Raw genomic sequence first — 19,368 nt, forward strand, 5'->3', positions numbered from 1 at the left:
AAAAAAGCACCTAGACATGTAGATAATAATCCTGACTTTCCTCATTTCTTAAATAGTTTCAGAAACTAATTTCCGTATATCACAGGCAAAAATTATACAAGAATAGCTCCTATATTTTCTCTTTTTTCTCTCTAAATTCTTTACACTAAAAACAATGGCATCTAGATGCTTTAATCTGCAAATAAAATGTCTGTTATATAAGTGCACTCAAAGATTATCTGAAGTTCGGGGACAATCAGCTTTTGGAATGAACGGCACTGTGGAAAATCATTCCTCCAAGAACACCAACAGATTTTTTCCAATCACAATGGTAGTAGAGATTTTAATTGCGCCCTGAAGAGATCACCTAATGCTCCACGAATTTCCATCTAAACAAAGGCCGAGCAAAAACTTCAGCAAACATAACCAATCCAAATTGGCAATTAATTCTTAAAAGTAAAGAAATTTTAAATGCAAAATGATTCAGCAAGCTCGTGTTCTGCACTTGATAATGGAAATGCAGGAAGTTAAATTAAATGGTGACTTTAAGTATACTACACGGATAACTCATGCCAGAAAAAAAAAAATGATGTTCTGAGTAGAAAAAAAAAAATGAATGCTTAATCATTCTAGAACAGGGAGATACCTGTTCGCAGCAGACAAGTTTGGTAAGCAAAGGATAGAAGTCTCTCAAATGTCTTCTGAAAATTTGATTGTTCATAAAGCACATGCCTTTAAGCACCTGAAAGATCATAATGGCAAAGAAACGACATAAGCACCAAAATTTATAAAAAAAGAATAACAATGATCAAGTGCACACCTTCCATGATGATGAAATTGGCACAAAGATATTCACCTTAGAAGTGTGAACAAAGAACTTGGAAAACATCGACCAGTTACCACAAAAGTATCAAATAAAAAAATTTTAAAAAAAGACTCGCTTATCAGTCTTAATAAGTTACATTTCAGTTGTTAGTTATATCACGACCAGAAAATAGTCAGTAAATGAAGTACCATTGGAATTTGGGAGCTTGGTAAGCACCCCATCCAAAAAGAAAAGATCACAGTTGCCACAAGATTCAGATTGAGAATTGAAATCCTCATTTTATGCACTGAGAATCAACAATCTAATCGAATCATAAGATTCAGTTCACATTCCTAACATCAATTAAAAATAATATATGGATGTAATGTAAATAAATAATTCTTAATCATAATGCTAAAATTTGATTTTAATCTACAAAAATCAAATTGCTATATAATTTGGAATTTAGAAGTAAATTATTAACTAAATTTAAAAAAAAAAAAACAAGTTCATAAATTTGATTTCTACCTCTTATAATATAATATAATATAATACAATTTTTTTAAGTATATAACATGTTCAGTCTAGAAAGTAGGTAGGACATGTAGTTTACTTAAAAAAAATATCATTTTGATTATAAAAACTAAAGTAGAAAATAAAAAGTTTTTTCAATATAATAGTAATACTTATTGTTAGGCCTAGTAGTGCCTATAGAACAAGAATATTTGGGAGGAAGAAGACTTCAAATCACAAAAGAGAATTCTAAAATCACCTTGATTTTCTTTGTGAAGGATGAAGATTGACGGTTGAAGTTTTGTTTCTAAACAAGAAGAGGCATGCACAATTTTCCTTCTCTTTTTGGTCCATTGTTGTCTATACAAAATGTCAATCTTATCTTATTGGGTGGGCTTTTATGTCCTTTTTCAGTTTTAAAACCCAATCCATTTGTGTGATTCGCAAAGTGTGAAATTTGTGAGAATTGATTGATTCTACTAATTCAGAGGAGTTAGGAACAACTCTTGTCTAAATTTCAATTCACCCCCAAGATTTGACTCTTTTGATGGGTGAATCAATTCAAATCATACCATCTGAATCGTGAATGTGCAATTCATAACTCTCTTTTATTGCAAAACCATTAGAAATAGTCTGATTTCAAGGGCAACCACACAGAGAGGAGAGGAGAGGGAAGGAAAGAGAAACTATCAAAAGCCAATAGAGGAAGATGAATAGGACCATTCTTCAGTCACACCACTCATGAAAAATAACATGCAAAAGAATAGCAATTGAACAACACATTTTCAAATGTTGACATGGAATAGTGCTACTAATACTTGTAATCATCTTGCAACAAATGGGAATAAAGAGGCCATATTTCTTAGACCGCAATATAATTGCTTAATTCTATCTTACCACAGACGCAAAGTCTCCAATGGCATATATAAAAAGGAAAAAAAGGAATTTCATACCTTAACAATTACGGGTGACCGCAACTCCAAAACTCGATGGACATCCATATTAGTAGCCTCCCCTACAGAGGACTGGAGATCAGATGCTTCCTTGAGTACCTGCTCACAGAAAGACACCAATTTCTCTTCTGCTATTCCTTCAAGCTTTGCATCACCAGTTGTGTCTCCATTTTGGACTGAAGTAATATTAACATCCTCAGAAACATTAGGTTCCGTTGGTTGCTCCTTTTTGGCATGGAAACCTGAAGTTGTTTTCTGTAACACATCTAGATAAATGCTAGTTCCGGTTAATTCTTGACGAAGAAGGTTTAGGGGAGGCCTGTCACAAGGTAAACTAATTATGATTGCATGTCTTCTAATAAATAGAAAAGATAATTTGCAAATTAAAAGAATATGTAAGGCAGGAACTTGTTTCCCACCTCTCAACAGGAATGTGGTGCATTCGAGTTCTGAGGTTTGGATATGAATTATATGAAGCAGCAAACTCTAAGGTGGATAACAAAGCATCCATTATAGCAATCTTTTGAGGGGCGCTTAACTTGCTCCAGTACTTCATCTGTAAAATTTTAGAAAGTCATCATCGTTAGAGACAAAAAACCATTTCTCTAGGTCCTCAAGAACTGACGCATTGGGAAGCCTCTTTCACACCCTCCTTCAGACACATCTCAAATCACATATAGTAGATGAAATTAGATACAATAATGATTTGGATTTGGAGAACTGGTGAATGTCTTCTAATAGATAGGCTTTCTCGCTTGAAGGAATTGACTTTGAGACTACAAATGACAATCATTTAATTGGATGGCAGGGATTTAAAATGGCTTGTAAAGGGAAATGCAAAGTTAAAATAACATAAAAAGCAAGACTAATGTAAAGAAAAATAAGACTTGTACCTGAATGCTATCGATAGCACCAAGAAGTAATAATTGAGTGATGCACTTGCCCCTAATTGTTGCCATCAATGGACTTTCCTCCTCATTTTTGGCATCAGGCTCCACGGCATCAGGAACCTACAATGGCATTGTATCAAGAAAAGATATCCAGAGAATGGGGCATAAGGCACATATTTGAGATGCATTCACAAAATATAGAAACTGATTTTTCTTTTTAATAATCTTTGCTGGTGAAATAAATACTAAAGAAATTCAATATCAAAAAAGAGGACTGGAAAACACCTCAAATTCTACATGAATGAAAATAAAAAAGCCTTTCAACATGTACAAGATTCAAATTTACAGTTCTTAAGCCCCTGTATGATGAGAGAATACTCTAATCCTTCCATACTTTATCAAATTCTCTGCTTTTATATGATGAAAGGAAAGATTATGAAGACATGAACAAAAAAAGCAACCAACCATGTCAAGTGCAAAATCTGAAAAGATAAACTGATCTTATTAGGAAGCCCAAGTTCAATAAAGCCTCTAGCATGTTAATATGTATTTCTGAAAGAAAATGAAATGTTGAGTACCTTAATTGGAGAGGATGGCACTGAGGCATCTGAAGCACGAGCCTTGGATTTGGAGGTAAGACTTCTGAGAAACAGATTGTCCATCATATTTCCCATTATTTTTTGACCTATAGTTTGACTCCTTTGGAGATCGGCAGGTTTATGAGCTTTTCCTGATGGTGAAGGAAGGCCTGCAAGAATAAGCAAATCCAGGTTTTACATACAGCATTGAATATATTATGGTACATGGGCTTAAATGTCGACAACATCAACCATGAAGGACAGGACTATCAGGTAGTACTCAGCACACAGTTTTAAGGCTTATCATATTGGTAATTAGAAAACATTCTGTAACGTGAATTTGTACAATTGCAGGTTACAGTATCATTTGTTCCCCAAACAATTTTAGCTGGTCGATACATTCAGACTCTTTACCAGCCTCTCCATCTGGTCACATTAGCAAACCTCAGACCAAGCCTCCAGAGTTGTTGTGACTGTCTTCTAATCCTTTCATTACTTCTTTTGCATGCCCAATGTCTAAGAAACAGATCTTGTATTCTATGGGCACATAAGTGACAGCCCCTAGCACTTTATTAATTTTGTTAGCAAAAATAAATTTGATAAACCAACCTTCTGGCCCGTCCAAATTGCTTTGTGACCCCAATTCCTGACTATGGTCCTGTACAACAGATGCATGATCACCGCCATCAAAGATATGGTTATCTGCAACATCACCAGTACCGATCTCGGAATCTGTAGCCAATACCAAAGGGCTTTTGAGGTTCTCAATACTCAAAGCATTAAGCAACTCAAGTGGCTGTGTTGTGTATGAAGCATCTCTAGTGGAAAAAATAATTAATGGTTAGAAACAAAAATTAATTACAAAAGATTCTCAGATCAGCAAATAAACTCAGATAATCCAGACATGCACCTTATGCTTTTCAACAACGTGTCCCAGTCACTCTCACTAAATTGGTGACCGCCAACTTCTATGAGATGTACTAATGCACCCAAAGATATGGAAACCACAGTCTGATCTGTCTTTTTTGCACAGTCCAGAAGCAAACTCAAAAGTGGAGGCAACATGAAGCATACTTCCTACATAAGAGAAAAATAAGATAATTTGATAATTACCTAAAACCAATAAGCATAATTTAATTAGCATCATTCAAATACTATTGCTCAAATGCTATTTATAATCCACTAGAAATGGTATGGTGCATCAAGTTTAAGAGCTCATATAATTCAGTTATGCACCATCCTCGCATATTCTTTTTGGTAATACACAAATTCAACATGCTCAATACTACCCTTCAATTTTCCCACCTAATTCTGTTATTGTTTTCAAGGACTGCAGATTGCCATAAAATCGTTTAGTTTCAAATGTTATACTTCCTGCAAATTCTTAAGCAGAACGTACAAAAGATAGAACAATGACAATTTTAAGGTCAACTCAGGCACTCACCAGATTACGGTACTCACAAAACCTTTAAGTGAAGGTTGCCATAAGTTTTGTTAAGGGTACAATTCTTCAGATATTAGAATTACACTTGCATGGATATTTAGAGGAAGAAAAGAAGAAGAAAAAGAACAAAGAGCTCGTCCCTACCTTGTAGAATGTGTTAAAAAGGTTGCACAGCAATTGAAGTGAATGGATGCTGGTTTCTCGAAACCACTCATCATCAGAAGAGATTAAGCTTTCCTTTCCAGCATGTCTCACATGATCAAAAATGGGAAACAAGACGCGGTGGAAAATGCTCTCCCAAAACGACGTTGAAAACTTGCTACCTCTCTCGTTCAATAAATCAAACAAAACTTCAAGTGCACAGCTTCTAACCTCAGGTCTTGCATCTGATGTCAAATCCGATAAACCAGCTAGCATTGGGAACCAATAATGCTCAGTCACATCAAAAGTTGCATCAACATTAGCATCAATAGGCTTCAGAGCACCGCCGGGTATAAGGCCCTAAAATTTCAAAAGATTTGGAAACAGTTGAAAAAGAACATTTAGTTAGTAATGCAACCCGTTAGTGGAACATAATAAATCTTCTTGCCTTTAAAAAGATGCAGGCAGCGTTGCAATGCTGCTTCAATATATATAGGTAAAAGAGGAAGAGGAAACAGGAGGAAAATTAGAAAGGCAAGGCATCCACTGGAACTAGAAACCAATATCACAATCACTGGAAGTAAAATTCATTTAACTGACGCAGAAGGTGAAGAGTTATACAACAAACCTCAGCCAAACGATCCTCGCATATGCGGAGAAGTGCAATAGCCTTCAAACTTATACGATGAGAAGTTTTGTTATTGGCAAACCTTATAAGACAGTTGACACAGTCCATGAAACAATCCCCAACGACCTGATCAAAGTGTTCCAAAATAACTGCAAATGTCCATGGTATTAGAAATGCTAAACTAAGAGAATAAGAAAGACTTGCAAATAAATGAAGCAAGTTATAACCACAAGAAGAAGAAGAATGAAAAGCCCTTTCCGTACCCTGTTCAACATTTTCAAAGGCACTTTCCACAATTGACTCCAGTTCATCATCTGCAGCTGCTGTGAAAATCATAAAAACGCTACGCCATCCAGACTTTATGCTTCCAACTTTAGATTTGATCATCTACAAGACACCGGTCAATTATTTTTTGAGATGATGTGCAGCAGCTTGCACATGAATATCATCCAGTTTTAAAAATATAAAAAATAATAATAAAAAAAAAAGAATCACAATCCAGGAAAGCTAATCAGGCATACTTGAACAATGCAGTCAACAATTAGTCTCCTTATGGAATCACTTCGACTATTCCGCATAAGAACAACAAAAGGTTTGAGAATGTCATTCTGGAAACTGAAATTAGCAAGCTCGGCGCGCTCCAAATACTTCATACCAAGCTGTCTTAAGGAATCAATGGCATACATGGCAATTTTCTCATCACGATGGCTCCCAGCAGATATAAAATGATTTGCAAGGACAGACCATATTTTAGCCCAAACCTGGAAAACATATCAACAAAAACCTTATAAACAGTAAAATATCAGAATGAATTATATCCTGAAACAGAATTATCACATGCACTGGAAATGAAATTCTAATAAGCAGACATTGATAAGCACAGTCATGACAGCATCTATTTATTTATCCATCTAAATGTGTTTATGATCAGGCTTCTAAAACCAGACTGGTTGGTTCAAAGGTCAGTTTTTCTGGTTCACTAGTACAAGAAATTTAAGTCAAAAAAAGAGGCCCAATGTAAAAACAAATAAATCAAAATAGAAAGCTATTTTATTAATGATCTTAAGGTATAATACAAAAAGAAAAAAAAAAAAAACTAAAAACCTGAACTTGACTTGACCAATGTAGTCACTGGTCTGGTTCCTGGTTTCAGAACATTATGTATTACTTAGCTTGTATATAGACATATAGATTGGTTTTGCAGACATCAGCAATATTAGAGGGTAAACTAATTTAGCCAGGCAGCCTAATGGAGAAAGAGCACCACGCTTATATTAATTTAGAAGTCCAAATTCAAGCTACTTGCAGCAGCAGATGTCATCTTATCTTCTCAAGTTTAGCTGAATGATGACATATGAAGTTGAAACGGGAACTATAAAAAAGGCGATTGCTCAGCTACTTCACTTGCAGGGCGCTGCCTAACAAAAAACAGAAGCAGATGAGCAGGATCAAGGTATTCAGGCTCAAGATGAAAATATTTGAAAAAGGAAATGTTTGTCAAGAATCAAGAGCTTGGAGGGAGCTTGATTATAGATAGAAAATAGACCACCAAAAGAGACGGTTGAATAATCAAGCTCCATTCAAACATCAAGTTGTCAGTACAATCCTTTTAAGTCTTTCCTCTTGAAACAGGGATCTTTTGAGGTTTTCATATTATGGATCTAGATCCGCACTTTATGACATTTCCGCTGTCAAATTCAGATCCCAAGTATTTTAACCATCACATGGCATAAAATTAACCCAATAGTGAGGATAAAAAGAGCCCTTTGGAGCCAAGTTGTCGCCATTCTTTCATAGTAATAGATCATTTCTGGAGAGATTTGAAGATTTTATGAAGGATGAAGGATGAAAAACATGTCCAATATGCCTAGTATTTCCCCCATGAATCCCTTTCCAAATAGATGGATTAATGGAATCAGGTGCAATAACATGACTTAAACACAGCACTTACATATACATGCACCCAATATCAGTAAGCATAATATATCATACATACAGGCCCACACGATGCAGCCACCTAGCAGTATGAATATCGAAAGAAGTTTAAAGCACAAACGGCATACCAGGCGTATACGAGCCATATTATAGTAGCTGATCTCAACAAGCTTTTGCAAACTGAACACACGTGCAGGAGTCTGCTTTAATTCTTCAGCTGATACACCACAGAGAGCAGTGAAGAATTCCACAACAGAATCACTGGGTAATTTAACACTATTGACAAAAACTTGTTCAGCAGGTTTCCCAGCCAGCTCTCTTAGAGATTGAAGCACGGCATCCCTGGAAATCTGATTTGATCCATGCATGACAGTTGCGGCAATAGAAGGAGTTGAAGTAATAAATTCAAGCCGAGAAACACATTCCAGAACTGCATTCCACGTGTCTTGGAGGGAATCAGTTTCTGAGTCACATAGTGCAAGTAGAGTCCGCAATGCTTCTACATTTTTACTACGCATTTCCTTTGGAGCATGTAAGAAAGTAAATCTGACATAAAATTTCAGAAGCTTAAATATCAGGGTCATTAATACTTTTCCTGATGACGGAGAATACTAAACCAATCAGTTGCTTTAGAAAAGGCAAAAGCAAGCAACACAAAGAAGTGGACTGAGTACAATTTGAAGAAAATAAGGAATATAAAAAAGGAGACCTGATGCTGAAAAAGAGGATCTTACCGGACCAAAGATGTTAAGAAAGCATAACGCATGGTATCCATTCCAAGAACATGTGTTATATGTATTCCGGCTTTAAAACCCTCCATGCAAAGGACAACCCTAGGCTTATTTTCACCTTCCTCCATGGTCACAGAGAAAGTAGCAAGTAGAGGCCACCCTACAGCCTCAACCATAGGCCTTACAATTTCAACCTGTTGTACTGTATGGAAAATTCCTCTTCTCACTCCTTGCTTCCGGAATATTGCTTGTGTTTGCTTAATTATAGCTGCACTCTCAGACTTGGCATCCGTTGATAACTTTCTTTTGGGGAGACCCAGATTCAAAATATTAACAAGTCGACCTCTCTCTTCACTTTCTGGCCTTTGTCTGCTTTTCCCAATATCAGCTGCATCATCTTTCATTTTGATCTCTTCTTTAACAATGGAGTCATAGATCTCTTCCAGTAGATCCGTTGGAGCACAATCTTCAGAATCATTCATGGCATTCATGCGTATGAAATCTGACTTAGACATTTTAGGCCACACCAACGGGTTATGTGCATCTGTATTCAACATTATAACTGCATATGCAAGAACATATGCAGTATCTGCATTTTTGAAGAGACCTGGATTATCTGCACAATATCTGCCAGAGAGAAGACACATAAATGATTAACTATCCACTACCAACAGCAATGGGAAGTCTGAATCTGATAAGAATAGCAATACAAAAAAAAAAAAAAAAGAGGACGAGGAGGAAAGGCTAAATCTGTCAAGCATTCAATGATGGCAAGGGTTTCAATGTCAACCAGGAGAAAGTTCAGATGCCTATGGAAAGTTATAGCTACTAAAGTAAGCAAGCAAATTCTGACTGAACCAGATAGCATCAGTAAACGAATCGAGCTTTGATAAGTTTCAGTTTGGTTCGTTACTATCTCGCACGGCCTCAAATCAAGCTTCAGTTCGACAATAACAAACTCGAGCTTATTTCGAGCTTGACTCATTAAAATTTATTTTGTACTTATTTGCCAGACTTAGATTTTTTAACTTTATCTATTTATTTAAATATATAATTTATTACATCTACTGAATTAATAAATATTAAAAATTTAATACAAGTTAATTGTAAAGTATAATAAGAAATGAAATTTTTTTTTCACATTAGATTATATTTATTGAGTAAAATACAATGACTGTAATTTAAATAAATATATTTTACATCTTTTACGAACCTATTAAGAAGTCCATTGACGGGTTAGCTCATAAATAAGCTCACAAGTCTATAAACAAGCCAGCTCGCGAGCTAACGAGCTGAGTATTGATAAGCTTGAGCTAGGTTTGTTAACATTAACGAGCTTCTATTAACAAACTCGAATAAGGTTTTATTGACCCAAACTCTGAATAGTTTTGGAGAGGCTTCATTCCTTTACAGCCCTAAGCATCATGCATGTGAAGCATGGTTTAAAATAAAGAAGAAAGATGCATCGCATCTAATAGGTAGAAGATCAGTACATGTATCTAGCAAAACCACACACGTTCTGCTCAAATACTCCCCTACCTCTCTGCAAACTTTTCCATGATTCGATCTATCTTTTGGGCTTCTCCAGGAAGTCGGAATCCTTTGAGAAATTCACGGATTGCCATATCAAACTTCATTTCTGAAAACTTCATGGAATCCACATAAGCATGCATGACAGCAAGGGGAAACTCTTCGTGTTGACCCAAATAATCACCAATCATAGCCTGCAAATGCATCAAATGATTACACTCGAACCCAAATGAGCATAAATGAATTAATAAACAACAGTTAGGAGATAGGCTCTCCACCTTATTCAAATTGGGAGTGTTTCTTAGAAATTGGGCAACTGAAGCAGGCTTGTTTTCCACCAGCTTGCTCGATACCAGATACTCTATGCCCTTCATTGGCTTCCGATTGAACTAAATAGCATTGAATTTTCCGTGAGTTTTTCATTGTAACCACTAAAAAGCACGGATCAAACAAACTCTAAACACCAGCAGGTGTGTTGCACCACAGTAATACAGATAATGCAGTATCAATCACCTCTCCAATAGCAGCTTCCATAGTAGATTTGTGAGCCTTTGCCTTTTCAAAATTATTGGGCACATCTTCTCTGCCTTTTGTCTCAACAGATTCTCCAGATGAAAGTTCTTCGAGAGACTGAGTTCTTTTAATCTTTTCCTCGGATTCTCTACATAACTTCTCCCAATCAACCAGTGATTTCAGCACGTTTACTAGACACTGGAAGGATCAAGAAAGAAACAGATGTTAACATCTACTAATGTAGAAGCATAAAAGTGAATTGAGAAACTGTTAGATTAATCAGCTCATTCTCAGACAATAGGCAAAGGGTAGATCTACCTGAAGTGATGATCCTTTAACTGATGTAGTCTGGGATACAGCAACAGAATTTGGGTCTGCACTTTGAGTCCCTTGAGCTATTTTAGACAGTGTATTTACCTATACAATAAACAAGAAGATAAAACAGACATATAATTTGCTTGATAAAGAGGTTTAAGTCGCCATAGCGAGAGTAGAATGAGATAAGCTTTAAAGTACCAAGCGTTCAAACAAGTTTGGTGCCTCGAGATCACAATCATAGTTCACATATACATCAACAAGCATTTGAGGATCCTTACATACTTTCTCGAGCATACTGCAAAACTAAAATGGTTCAGAAGCTGATATGGAAATTGGAAAGTAACAGATGATGAAGAAAGTGTTTAAGTCAAAAAAGACAGAACTAACTGCAATATACATACATAAATTAATTGCAACACCTAAACGATAAGAAAGATCATTATTACCGAAGTACACTCATTTTTTGGTTAATAGGACATTCTGAGCCATCCAATGATCGTAGAACTATCAAGGGAAAAAAGACACCAACTTCGCCCTGAAATGATTTCATAACCATGAACATTAGAAAACTGCACCAAAATACAGAGTAAATAACAATAATCAACTATAAAAAATCACCAATAACTTTTACATACTTTAAGACTTTCCCTAAACCGCAATAGAAGTACTGAGAAGATTCCAGTTGCGTACTGTCAGTAAAAGAAAGCATAATCGAATGAAAACAATAATCTCTCAGCAGAACTTCTGTAAAAACAGATAATAGAAAAGATAATTGATCATTGGAATTTTAGTAAACCTGAAATATGACAGGAGACTGTGAAACTGAAGCTCGCAACAGAGCATAAGAAAGGTATGCTTTTACAGAGTCAATAAAATGGAAGTTCTTGGTAAAGGAATGGCTAACTCCTTCCAATAACCCCTGCAACAAAAGGATGTTAATTATTATTATTATAGAATCTTTACAAGATTGTATATGCAAGAAATTAGCTTGAAGATTCCACTTTATCTTCAACCTTCCTCACTTTTGTCTTGGCAGGGATGAAGAACAAAAGAATGAGTTGCATTTATCTCCAATTTTAAATATCTCAGGCATATTGTAAACTGTCCCATATGGAGGAAAAGATGAGCATATGTTGTAAACTTCAACCAACACGAGGCTTTCAGGGGCAAGTATGTACTATGACAATGATCAATTTAATAAGGTAGGTAGGACAAGACAATATTTATGTGTCATAATACGTTGTACAGCTTCTTTGCTTCCCTATGCATCAAAATGCTGATTACAGACAAGACAACTGAATAAAATACACGAAACAGAAAAGTAATCAATAGAGCAAAATAGAACTTAAGACTGTTTAGCTGCCAAAATTCTAGGGTAAGACTGTTTCATAATGCTTTAAAAAATCAATCAAGACGTGCAGACAATAAGGATCAAGAATTAACCTGCAGAAGCTCTAGTGACAAGATCCTAGTCTTGGTCGTGACTTCATCAGTATCTTCTTTCATACCCATCTGCAGACGTTCCTTTAAACAGTTATTGAGGTACAATGAAAGGCTAACAGCAATATGAATAAATGATGAGGAAAACTGACCTTGCAAAGGGTGCGGAATACCAGTAAAGCATCTCGTTGTCCGATGGTCATGCTCTCCAGGTCAATCCCTCTTGAGGGCAATAAGTGTAAAAGTGTGAAATGAAAATCTTGCAGAATTAGTCTTAATATCATTCTGAGTTTTGACTAAAAAAGTGGAAAGATGAAACCAAAATTTTTCACATCCATACCGTGTTATCTTTTTACCATCTTCAACATGCACAGCTTTGTCAAGAACAGCCTCCAAACCCTGTATATAACATAACAAAAGTACCTTTTGTGAACACAACTATCAACGTACAAAACGTAACACAAGTAAGGCCTAGCATTAGAAATAAACAACATTCTGCAAACATATGAAAAGTAGGTGAAATTACATTTGCTAAGTAATTGCACAACATAAATATTTAAAAGGCAGCCGCCATGCATAAAGTATCAAGGGATCCATTGATATCAATGAATTTATCATAATAAAAAATGTAAATTAAGGGAAAAAAGAATATATACCTTGATATCAGCACCGCCAGCAAGATTTTGGAGTTCCTCGACAGACGCAAGAGATGTCTCTTTAACCTGATTAAGTGCATCTCCCAAAGTCATTCCTTCCTCATTGTGGTCTGCTGTTGAATCCTCTTCCACTTTTGCAGAATTCTCTGTTGAGGAGGCTTCCGTATTTTCAGCAGAACTTGATGAAGTAGAAACCTGATTTTGCTGTTGGACATTAGAGGCTTATTAGTTACAAACAGAACCAACTAATGTTCTCTTCTCTTCTAACAGATTACAGATATAGATATACAACTGCAGTAAGTAATTTTCCGTACAGGGTCAGTTTCCATTCTTCTAAATACGATACTAATCATCTGAGTCAGCATCGCCTTTGATGTTGCTTGATTTATAGGGCTCTTGCTACACATCCAAACTACAAATCATGAGTGCTACTCCAATTTGATATCATATTACTTTTTAGATAACTACATAATAAGAACCTGTGCAAGGCAATATTGTAGCAAATTCTGATTACTCCCAGCAAAGGCTCCCCATGTACTGCATGCAAGACGGGTTTCTCAGCAATATAAAATAGTAGATGAAAAAATTTAGCTCGGATCATAATCGTGATGATGATAATGATCAAAATAACAATAAGAAAATGCAAGTTTTTTCCAACTGATAAATATAATGTGAGTTTGTATCTATGTGATATGTGTGAGCTTAGGTAAGCAAGCATGTTTTACAGATATTCGTTTCCCAATCAAAGGAAGTTGAACAGAAATAAGGCATAATAGACAGACTGCAAATTAATTGGCAAGAACGGTTCAAAGCAAAGTTGAAGGAGATAGCCTAACTTGCCAAATTGGCAAGTAAGAACAAAAATACTAGAGGAGCATCAAGCTGCATCCTATGGCCAGTTTAATTTGGAGCTCCAGCTAACCAAATACTCTACTTTAAGCCAGGTCCAAATTTTTATGAGACTAGGACACCAGGTACCAATTTGAAAGTCATGGCTAGAGCCATGGATCAGACACCAGCTGAAAACACATAGTCACAAATAACTACCGATTCAAAGTCAATTTGGCTTTAGTCTAGTCTGGTAATGTTCTATTCTTTGTTACAAAGAAACCAATAGATCTCAGGTCTTTTTACTTTGCCGGATCTTGTTTTGGTCCATATCTTTTTGTGTTCGGTTTTCTCAATGTTGCACGTGGAATCCCGTGTGAATCAGCAAGGACCACCTTGCAAGGCTAAATCAAAATTCGTAGTCCTTATAATTTTGAGAAACCATAATCCTTGTAATTTTGAGGATCCTAATCTCACTAAATATCTTTATTCAACTCTATATGGATATTATGCTTCCTATTAGCATAGATTAGCTAGAAACTATTGACTTTGCATGCAATTTTATTCTTTTTTGCTTTCTCCCACTTTCATCGTCCAATACAATCAGTTCTATTCATGGTAATGAAATAGCTTATCTTACAAATCCCCAACAATACATAAGACCTTATATCCCTACCTCCTATTCAAGAGCTTCCCCCTAATTAGCCATCGCAACATCCTTTAAATGCCTAGAAATACTGCAACCTAAGTAGTTCCTTTCAGGTCACCAAAATTCATCATTTACCAACTGCCTTCAAATTCAAGGCACCAAAGACATTCATCATGAGTTGGAAAATTGAAAACCCTAGTTTATCAAGCAGTAATTCACTATGAAACTCACATAAGAAAATTATGAAGACTTATAGCAGATTATTAGTTCTCCAAAAGCCAGAGTATTTAAATAGATACGATGCATATAAGTCAAAAGAAAATAAAAATCATGACCAAGTAACATCTAAGATTTTTAGTTTTTTCTCTAAGCACCAATGTGACATACCTCTAAATTTTGCAGATGCCACAGCAGTCAGAAGTACCTTTAGCACTTGCAAAATCGTACTGCAAGCAGTCATCAGAAGTTGAAAAGCATATCAAGAAGATACATCTAGGATAGTTAAAAGGAATTTGCAAATATATACCTGTCAGGTGATGAATTATCGACACAATTGCAAATCATGTTCAAAATTTCAGTAAACAGTTGGGCATTGTTACCACCTTCCAGACCAGGATCTCCCTCTAAATGATTGTAAGCAATGAGTTTCTGTGCTTGTAGAAGTTGTATAAAGTAAGTTAGAGATGACCATACAACAACAGTAACATAGGCAATTATTCTACAACATAGAAGAGTTTGGCTTTTCTGTATTCTATTGTAAGGACCTCATAGAAGTCCAGTAACTAAAAAGATTAGAAAAGAAGTACATCTGCATAAAGCAATTTGACATACATGAAGACAATCCAAAGCAGGTTCTAAGATTTTCAAATTCTTTGTCTCAAAAGCAAGACGGAGTGGATTCAATACAAGCTCTACATCATCTCCTTCTAGAGTGCACCCAGCATTTGCTAAGGCAGCTGTTATGTTTCCACCTTTGCCAACTGGCTTACCACTATGTGCCTCGTCAGAAGTATGTGGAACTGTTTGTGACTGATCTGATGGTGTTTCAGTTTTGGCAGCTCCACCTTCAGATTCAAGTGAACTGCAAAGAATGAATGATTTAGAAAAATGGGATTAGATTAAATCTACAATAATCCAATACCAACCATGGCCCTAACCAAGTTATTCTCCTTGACTAGTATTCCCTAAAATAGTTCAAAGTACAATTTAAGTTACACTATTACGACTTATTTTTCAAGCAATGAGTACAAGGTAGAAAGTGCATAATTGCTTATACGGAGGTCTATGTGATGGGAGATTATGTCCTAAATGCATGTCAACTTAAATCTCTAGCAATGAATGAATAAACAATATATAAGATTTTTGGTCAAGTTCAGCAGTTGAAAGACAAATGAGACAGAGAGGCACTAGATAATGATAGTCATGACCAAATTAATCCAAAGTTTTGCGTAAAACCTCAATTATAGCCAATCCTTTTATTTGTATCAAATCATTTTCACCAACTTTAACATTTGCATCGATTTTAACCAGCCTTAAAGAATCCTAAGCTGGATGTTTTCCAGTGCATATTTAGTGTGTGTGATTGGAGCACATCTGAATACATTTGGAGTTGGAGCATGTAGCAGGAAGAGTTAGAGGTGGAGTCTGTGTGCATGGTACAGCTGATACAAGCGATGAAAGGAGAGGTAAAATTGGTGCTGGGAGATGCCAATGGAGTAAAGAAAGGTGTTGCTAGTGCAAGGAGAGTGAAAAGTGCAAATTTAAGATGAAATTAGAGGGCTGTGGCGGAACATGTTCAGCTTCTGGTATTCTGAGGCTGGCCACCATTGATTGCAAGAATCAGCTAAAAAGGAGAATTTTGCTAAATGTTCAAATTTAAATTTGGTCATTAAGGCTTAATGTTCAAATACAGACCCCTCAGCTCCAGTCGATGATGCTGGTTGATTCGTCTCAGTCTCAGTAAGTTTAGATTGCTGACTTGCCACTTTAGTGCCATCTGAAGAAACATAAAAGAATTAAAACAAACATATAACAAATGAGCTCAGCAGCAGCATTATCAATACAGTGACAGAATAGGAAAAGAAAACTTATAAATAAAATCTAAAACTGTTAAGTAAGGCCCAGCAGATAGATCACAAATACATGGGAGAAAGTCAAAAAATAAAAATGAAACTTGTAATGCCACCAAAAGCAAATTCAATGATTTGTTTTTACAAAAAACAGCTAAATGGAACTCCTAAATATCAGCAAAAGCAAAAAATTCACTACAATATATAATACAACCTTCACAAGCCGAAGCCATATCAACACACCACATACATTGTCCTTATAAAACTTATCATTATCACTTATTCATTCTCAATTCAACCGATCTTTTTTTAAAAGATTTTGATTTAAAATGAACTAAAAACACTGGGAATACACTTCAGAAAATTAAAGCATTCGATAGATATAATCTAAAAGCCACATTATTAGAATAAAAATGAAGAAATAAAGATCCAGAAACTGACCGATATAAGTTTGAACTGCCTTTTGAAGATCAGGATATTTCTTTCCCGAACATTCCTTAAGCATTGACTCGAATGCTCGGCTAACAAAACCTCCTGCAGCCATTTTCTATCAGGTCTGCAATTACCAAAACAAAACAAAATCAAGTAACCGTTAGGGTTTCACATAATTCAGCTCAGAAATGCTAAAATGAAAAAAGCAAAACGCAAGATCAAATCAGATCGAAACTGGAGCTAATGGAAATGGAGAATTACGTTTTCTTTTCTTTGAAACAGTGGAGTGAAATGATAAAATAGAGAGATCTGGAAATTGAGAGAGTGAAATGGATCTCTGTGTCTATCTCTTCCGCTGTGTTATTAGTTACTCCATACAAGATAGAGAGCCCGGACGATGCCCGGATTTCATTTACAACTTGTTGAAGCAAAGGGCCTAATTAAATTACAAACCGTGATTATGTAGCTTTTTTGCTATCTTTTTTACTCTTATGTTTCTGGTAAAATTTTAAATTAGTCAATCTTGTGCAGCATTTACATGAAGAGATTTTCTAAACTGTAAAATAAAAGTACAGTAGGGGTTTATTTATACTTTCATGCATCATGGAGTACTTATTCTGTTATTCAATCATACAACTAACTAAATACTAATTTATCGAGGCAAAATCCATTTTTAGGTCCTTGTACTTTTCTATTTTGTTTTACTTAGTCCCTAATGTGATTGCATTTTAATAAATCCTTATACTTTTATTTTTGTCATTTTTAAATCTTTCTATCAAGGGCATGCTTACAAAGGCCGTTAAACATGCCAGTAAAATACTTAACTTTAGTTCATTATGTCCTTAAAGATTTATTTTATTTTAAGATATTCATGAACTTTTTTTTTTCATTTTTTAAGTCATTACATAAAAGTCTGTTATTTCAAAGAGAAAATTTTAAGAATAAATAAATAAATAAACACAATAATATGAATGGGCGAAAAATAAAAATAATATAAAAATATTGAAGTTGAGAAACTAAAGAGCAATTTTGTCTCTAGGTGATATATGCAATTTAAAAAATCACTTCCTAAACTGATATATAACAACTTATTTAATAAACACCCTCGCTATATTTTTTTAGGATAATATACATCAGCTTAATAAATTGTTGAGATTGATATTTATTAAGAAAATATTAGCTTGCAAAATATAAAATAAGGTAACGTTGTTGATTATATATTATTAAATTTGGAATTATTCAAATTTTTAGAGTGCATTAAGATAAAGAGAATTTCTATAAAGAAAAATATAAATTTAATGAATAATTTTGCATTATAGTTTCACGAAAATTATTTTTCACATTAGATAAAATAATGAAAATCAGACGAAATAAGTGCACAACAATTCTTTTATACAAATTCAAGATTTTTATATTCAATCTAATGACATATAGTGAACTAAGACCTAATTAATATTTGAATATGGAAAATACAACAAAACATTATATAAATTTTTAAAGACTTAATGAACCAAAATTAGAATTTCAGGAATTTTTTAAAATAATAAAAAAATATTTATAGGGACTCAACGAATTAAAGTTGAAAGTTGCATTATCTTATCGGTACAATTTTCTTATACTCACTCGCATTAACAGTATTTTTATGCCCGCTCCTAACGGAATGACCTAAAAGTTATAAAAATGAAAGTACAATGATTTATTAAAATACAATCAAATATCAAGAAATAAGTAAAAAAAAGTTAAAAAGTACATGGACCTTGCCAATTATCAATCCTCTCATACTGAGTTACAATTATGGAAAACTTGTTCAAGGTCTTTTCTTTTTATAGAAATGAGAGGAGGGGAATAATTTTTATTTTAGTGGAACTGGAGCATAGTTTGAATTTCAATATTATTCACATCTTTTAATTCATAAATGTGTTTCTATTTGAATATGGATGATGTTCTCAATTTTTATTTTTTTAGAAGACCCAATCTTATTTTATTTTAATGGTTGTAACATGTAAGCTTGTATAATATCTGTGAATTAAAATGAAATTGTAAATTATTTGATAAAAAGTAATTGTGCATCATTATGCAAAGTTGTTCAAGATTTGGGTCTGGGCCTTGGAATATGATAACAGTTGGGTCTGATGATATTTGAGTTTTAGTCTAGCCCATAAGTGGCCATCACAGCCCATAAAAGCAAAAGTTGGTAATTTATAAGCCCATTCAAAATAATATATTTTGAAACCAAAACTCTAGAAAAAGAAAAAGAATAACATATTTTATTGGTTGTATAAATCACAATGTAAGGTCACTCATAATTTAGAAAAAAAAAAAACATACATATTAAA

General features: G+C 34.7%; 1 protein-coding gene across 1 annotated transcript; it reads right to left on the bottom strand.

The window, feature by feature from the left end:
- Nucleotides 1-19: 19 nt before the first annotated feature.
- Nucleotides 20-17,495, bottom strand: LOC8259015 (brefeldin A-inhibited guanine nucleotide-exchange protein 5). Its single transcript, XM_015717450.3, has 34 exons — nt 17,294-17,495; nt 17,042-17,156; nt 16,446-16,527; nt 15,363-15,612; nt 15,058-15,179; nt 14,919-14,977; nt 13,534-13,591; nt 13,369-13,453; nt 13,055-13,258; nt 12,739-12,797; nt 12,551-12,620; nt 12,402-12,470; nt 11,755-11,877; nt 11,594-11,647; nt 11,405-11,493; nt 11,157-11,253; nt 10,959-11,057; nt 10,641-10,838; nt 10,406-10,516; nt 10,137-10,321; nt 8,601-9,224; nt 7,995-8,412; nt 6,453-6,692; nt 6,195-6,318; nt 5,932-6,080; nt 5,307-5,663; nt 4,629-4,795; nt 4,328-4,536; nt 3,719-3,888; nt 3,144-3,260; nt 2,670-2,806; nt 2,251-2,569; nt 626-721; nt 20-368 (listed from the first exon to the last, which is right to left on the bottom strand). The coding sequence occupies exons 2-34, from the start codon at nt 17,142-17,144 to the stop codon at nt 303-305; spliced, it is 5,310 nt and encodes a 1,769-aa protein (XP_015572936.1). The 5' UTR covers nt 17,145-17,156; nt 17,294-17,495; the 3' UTR covers nt 20-302.
- Between the last annotated feature and the right edge of the window lie 1,873 nt (nt 17,496-19,368).

Source organism: Ricinus communis, chromosome 3, assembly GCF_019578655.1.
Source record: "Ricinus communis isolate WT05 ecotype wild-type chromosome 3, ASM1957865v1, whole genome shotgun sequence".
Classification (NCBI taxonomy): Eukaryota; Viridiplantae; Streptophyta; class Magnoliopsida; order Malpighiales; family Euphorbiaceae; genus Ricinus; species Ricinus communis.

What these genes read in the sequence shown, in the direction of transcription:
- LOC8259015 (XM_015717450.3), bottom strand. Translation starts at nt 17,144, where the DNA reads ATGGCTGCAGGAGGTTTTGTTAGCCGAGCATTCGAGTCAATGCTTAAG. An exon ending in CTGGCGGTGCTGATATCAAG is followed by an intron (nt 12,798 to 13,054) that starts GTATATATTCTT and finishes TGTTATATACAG; the next exon opens with GGTTTGGAGGCTGTTCTTGA. An exon ending in GCGAGGATCGTTTGGCTGAG is followed by an intron (nt 5,664 to 5,931) that starts GTTTGTTGTATA and finishes TTGAAATTTTAG; the next exon opens with GGCCTTATACCCGGCGGTGC.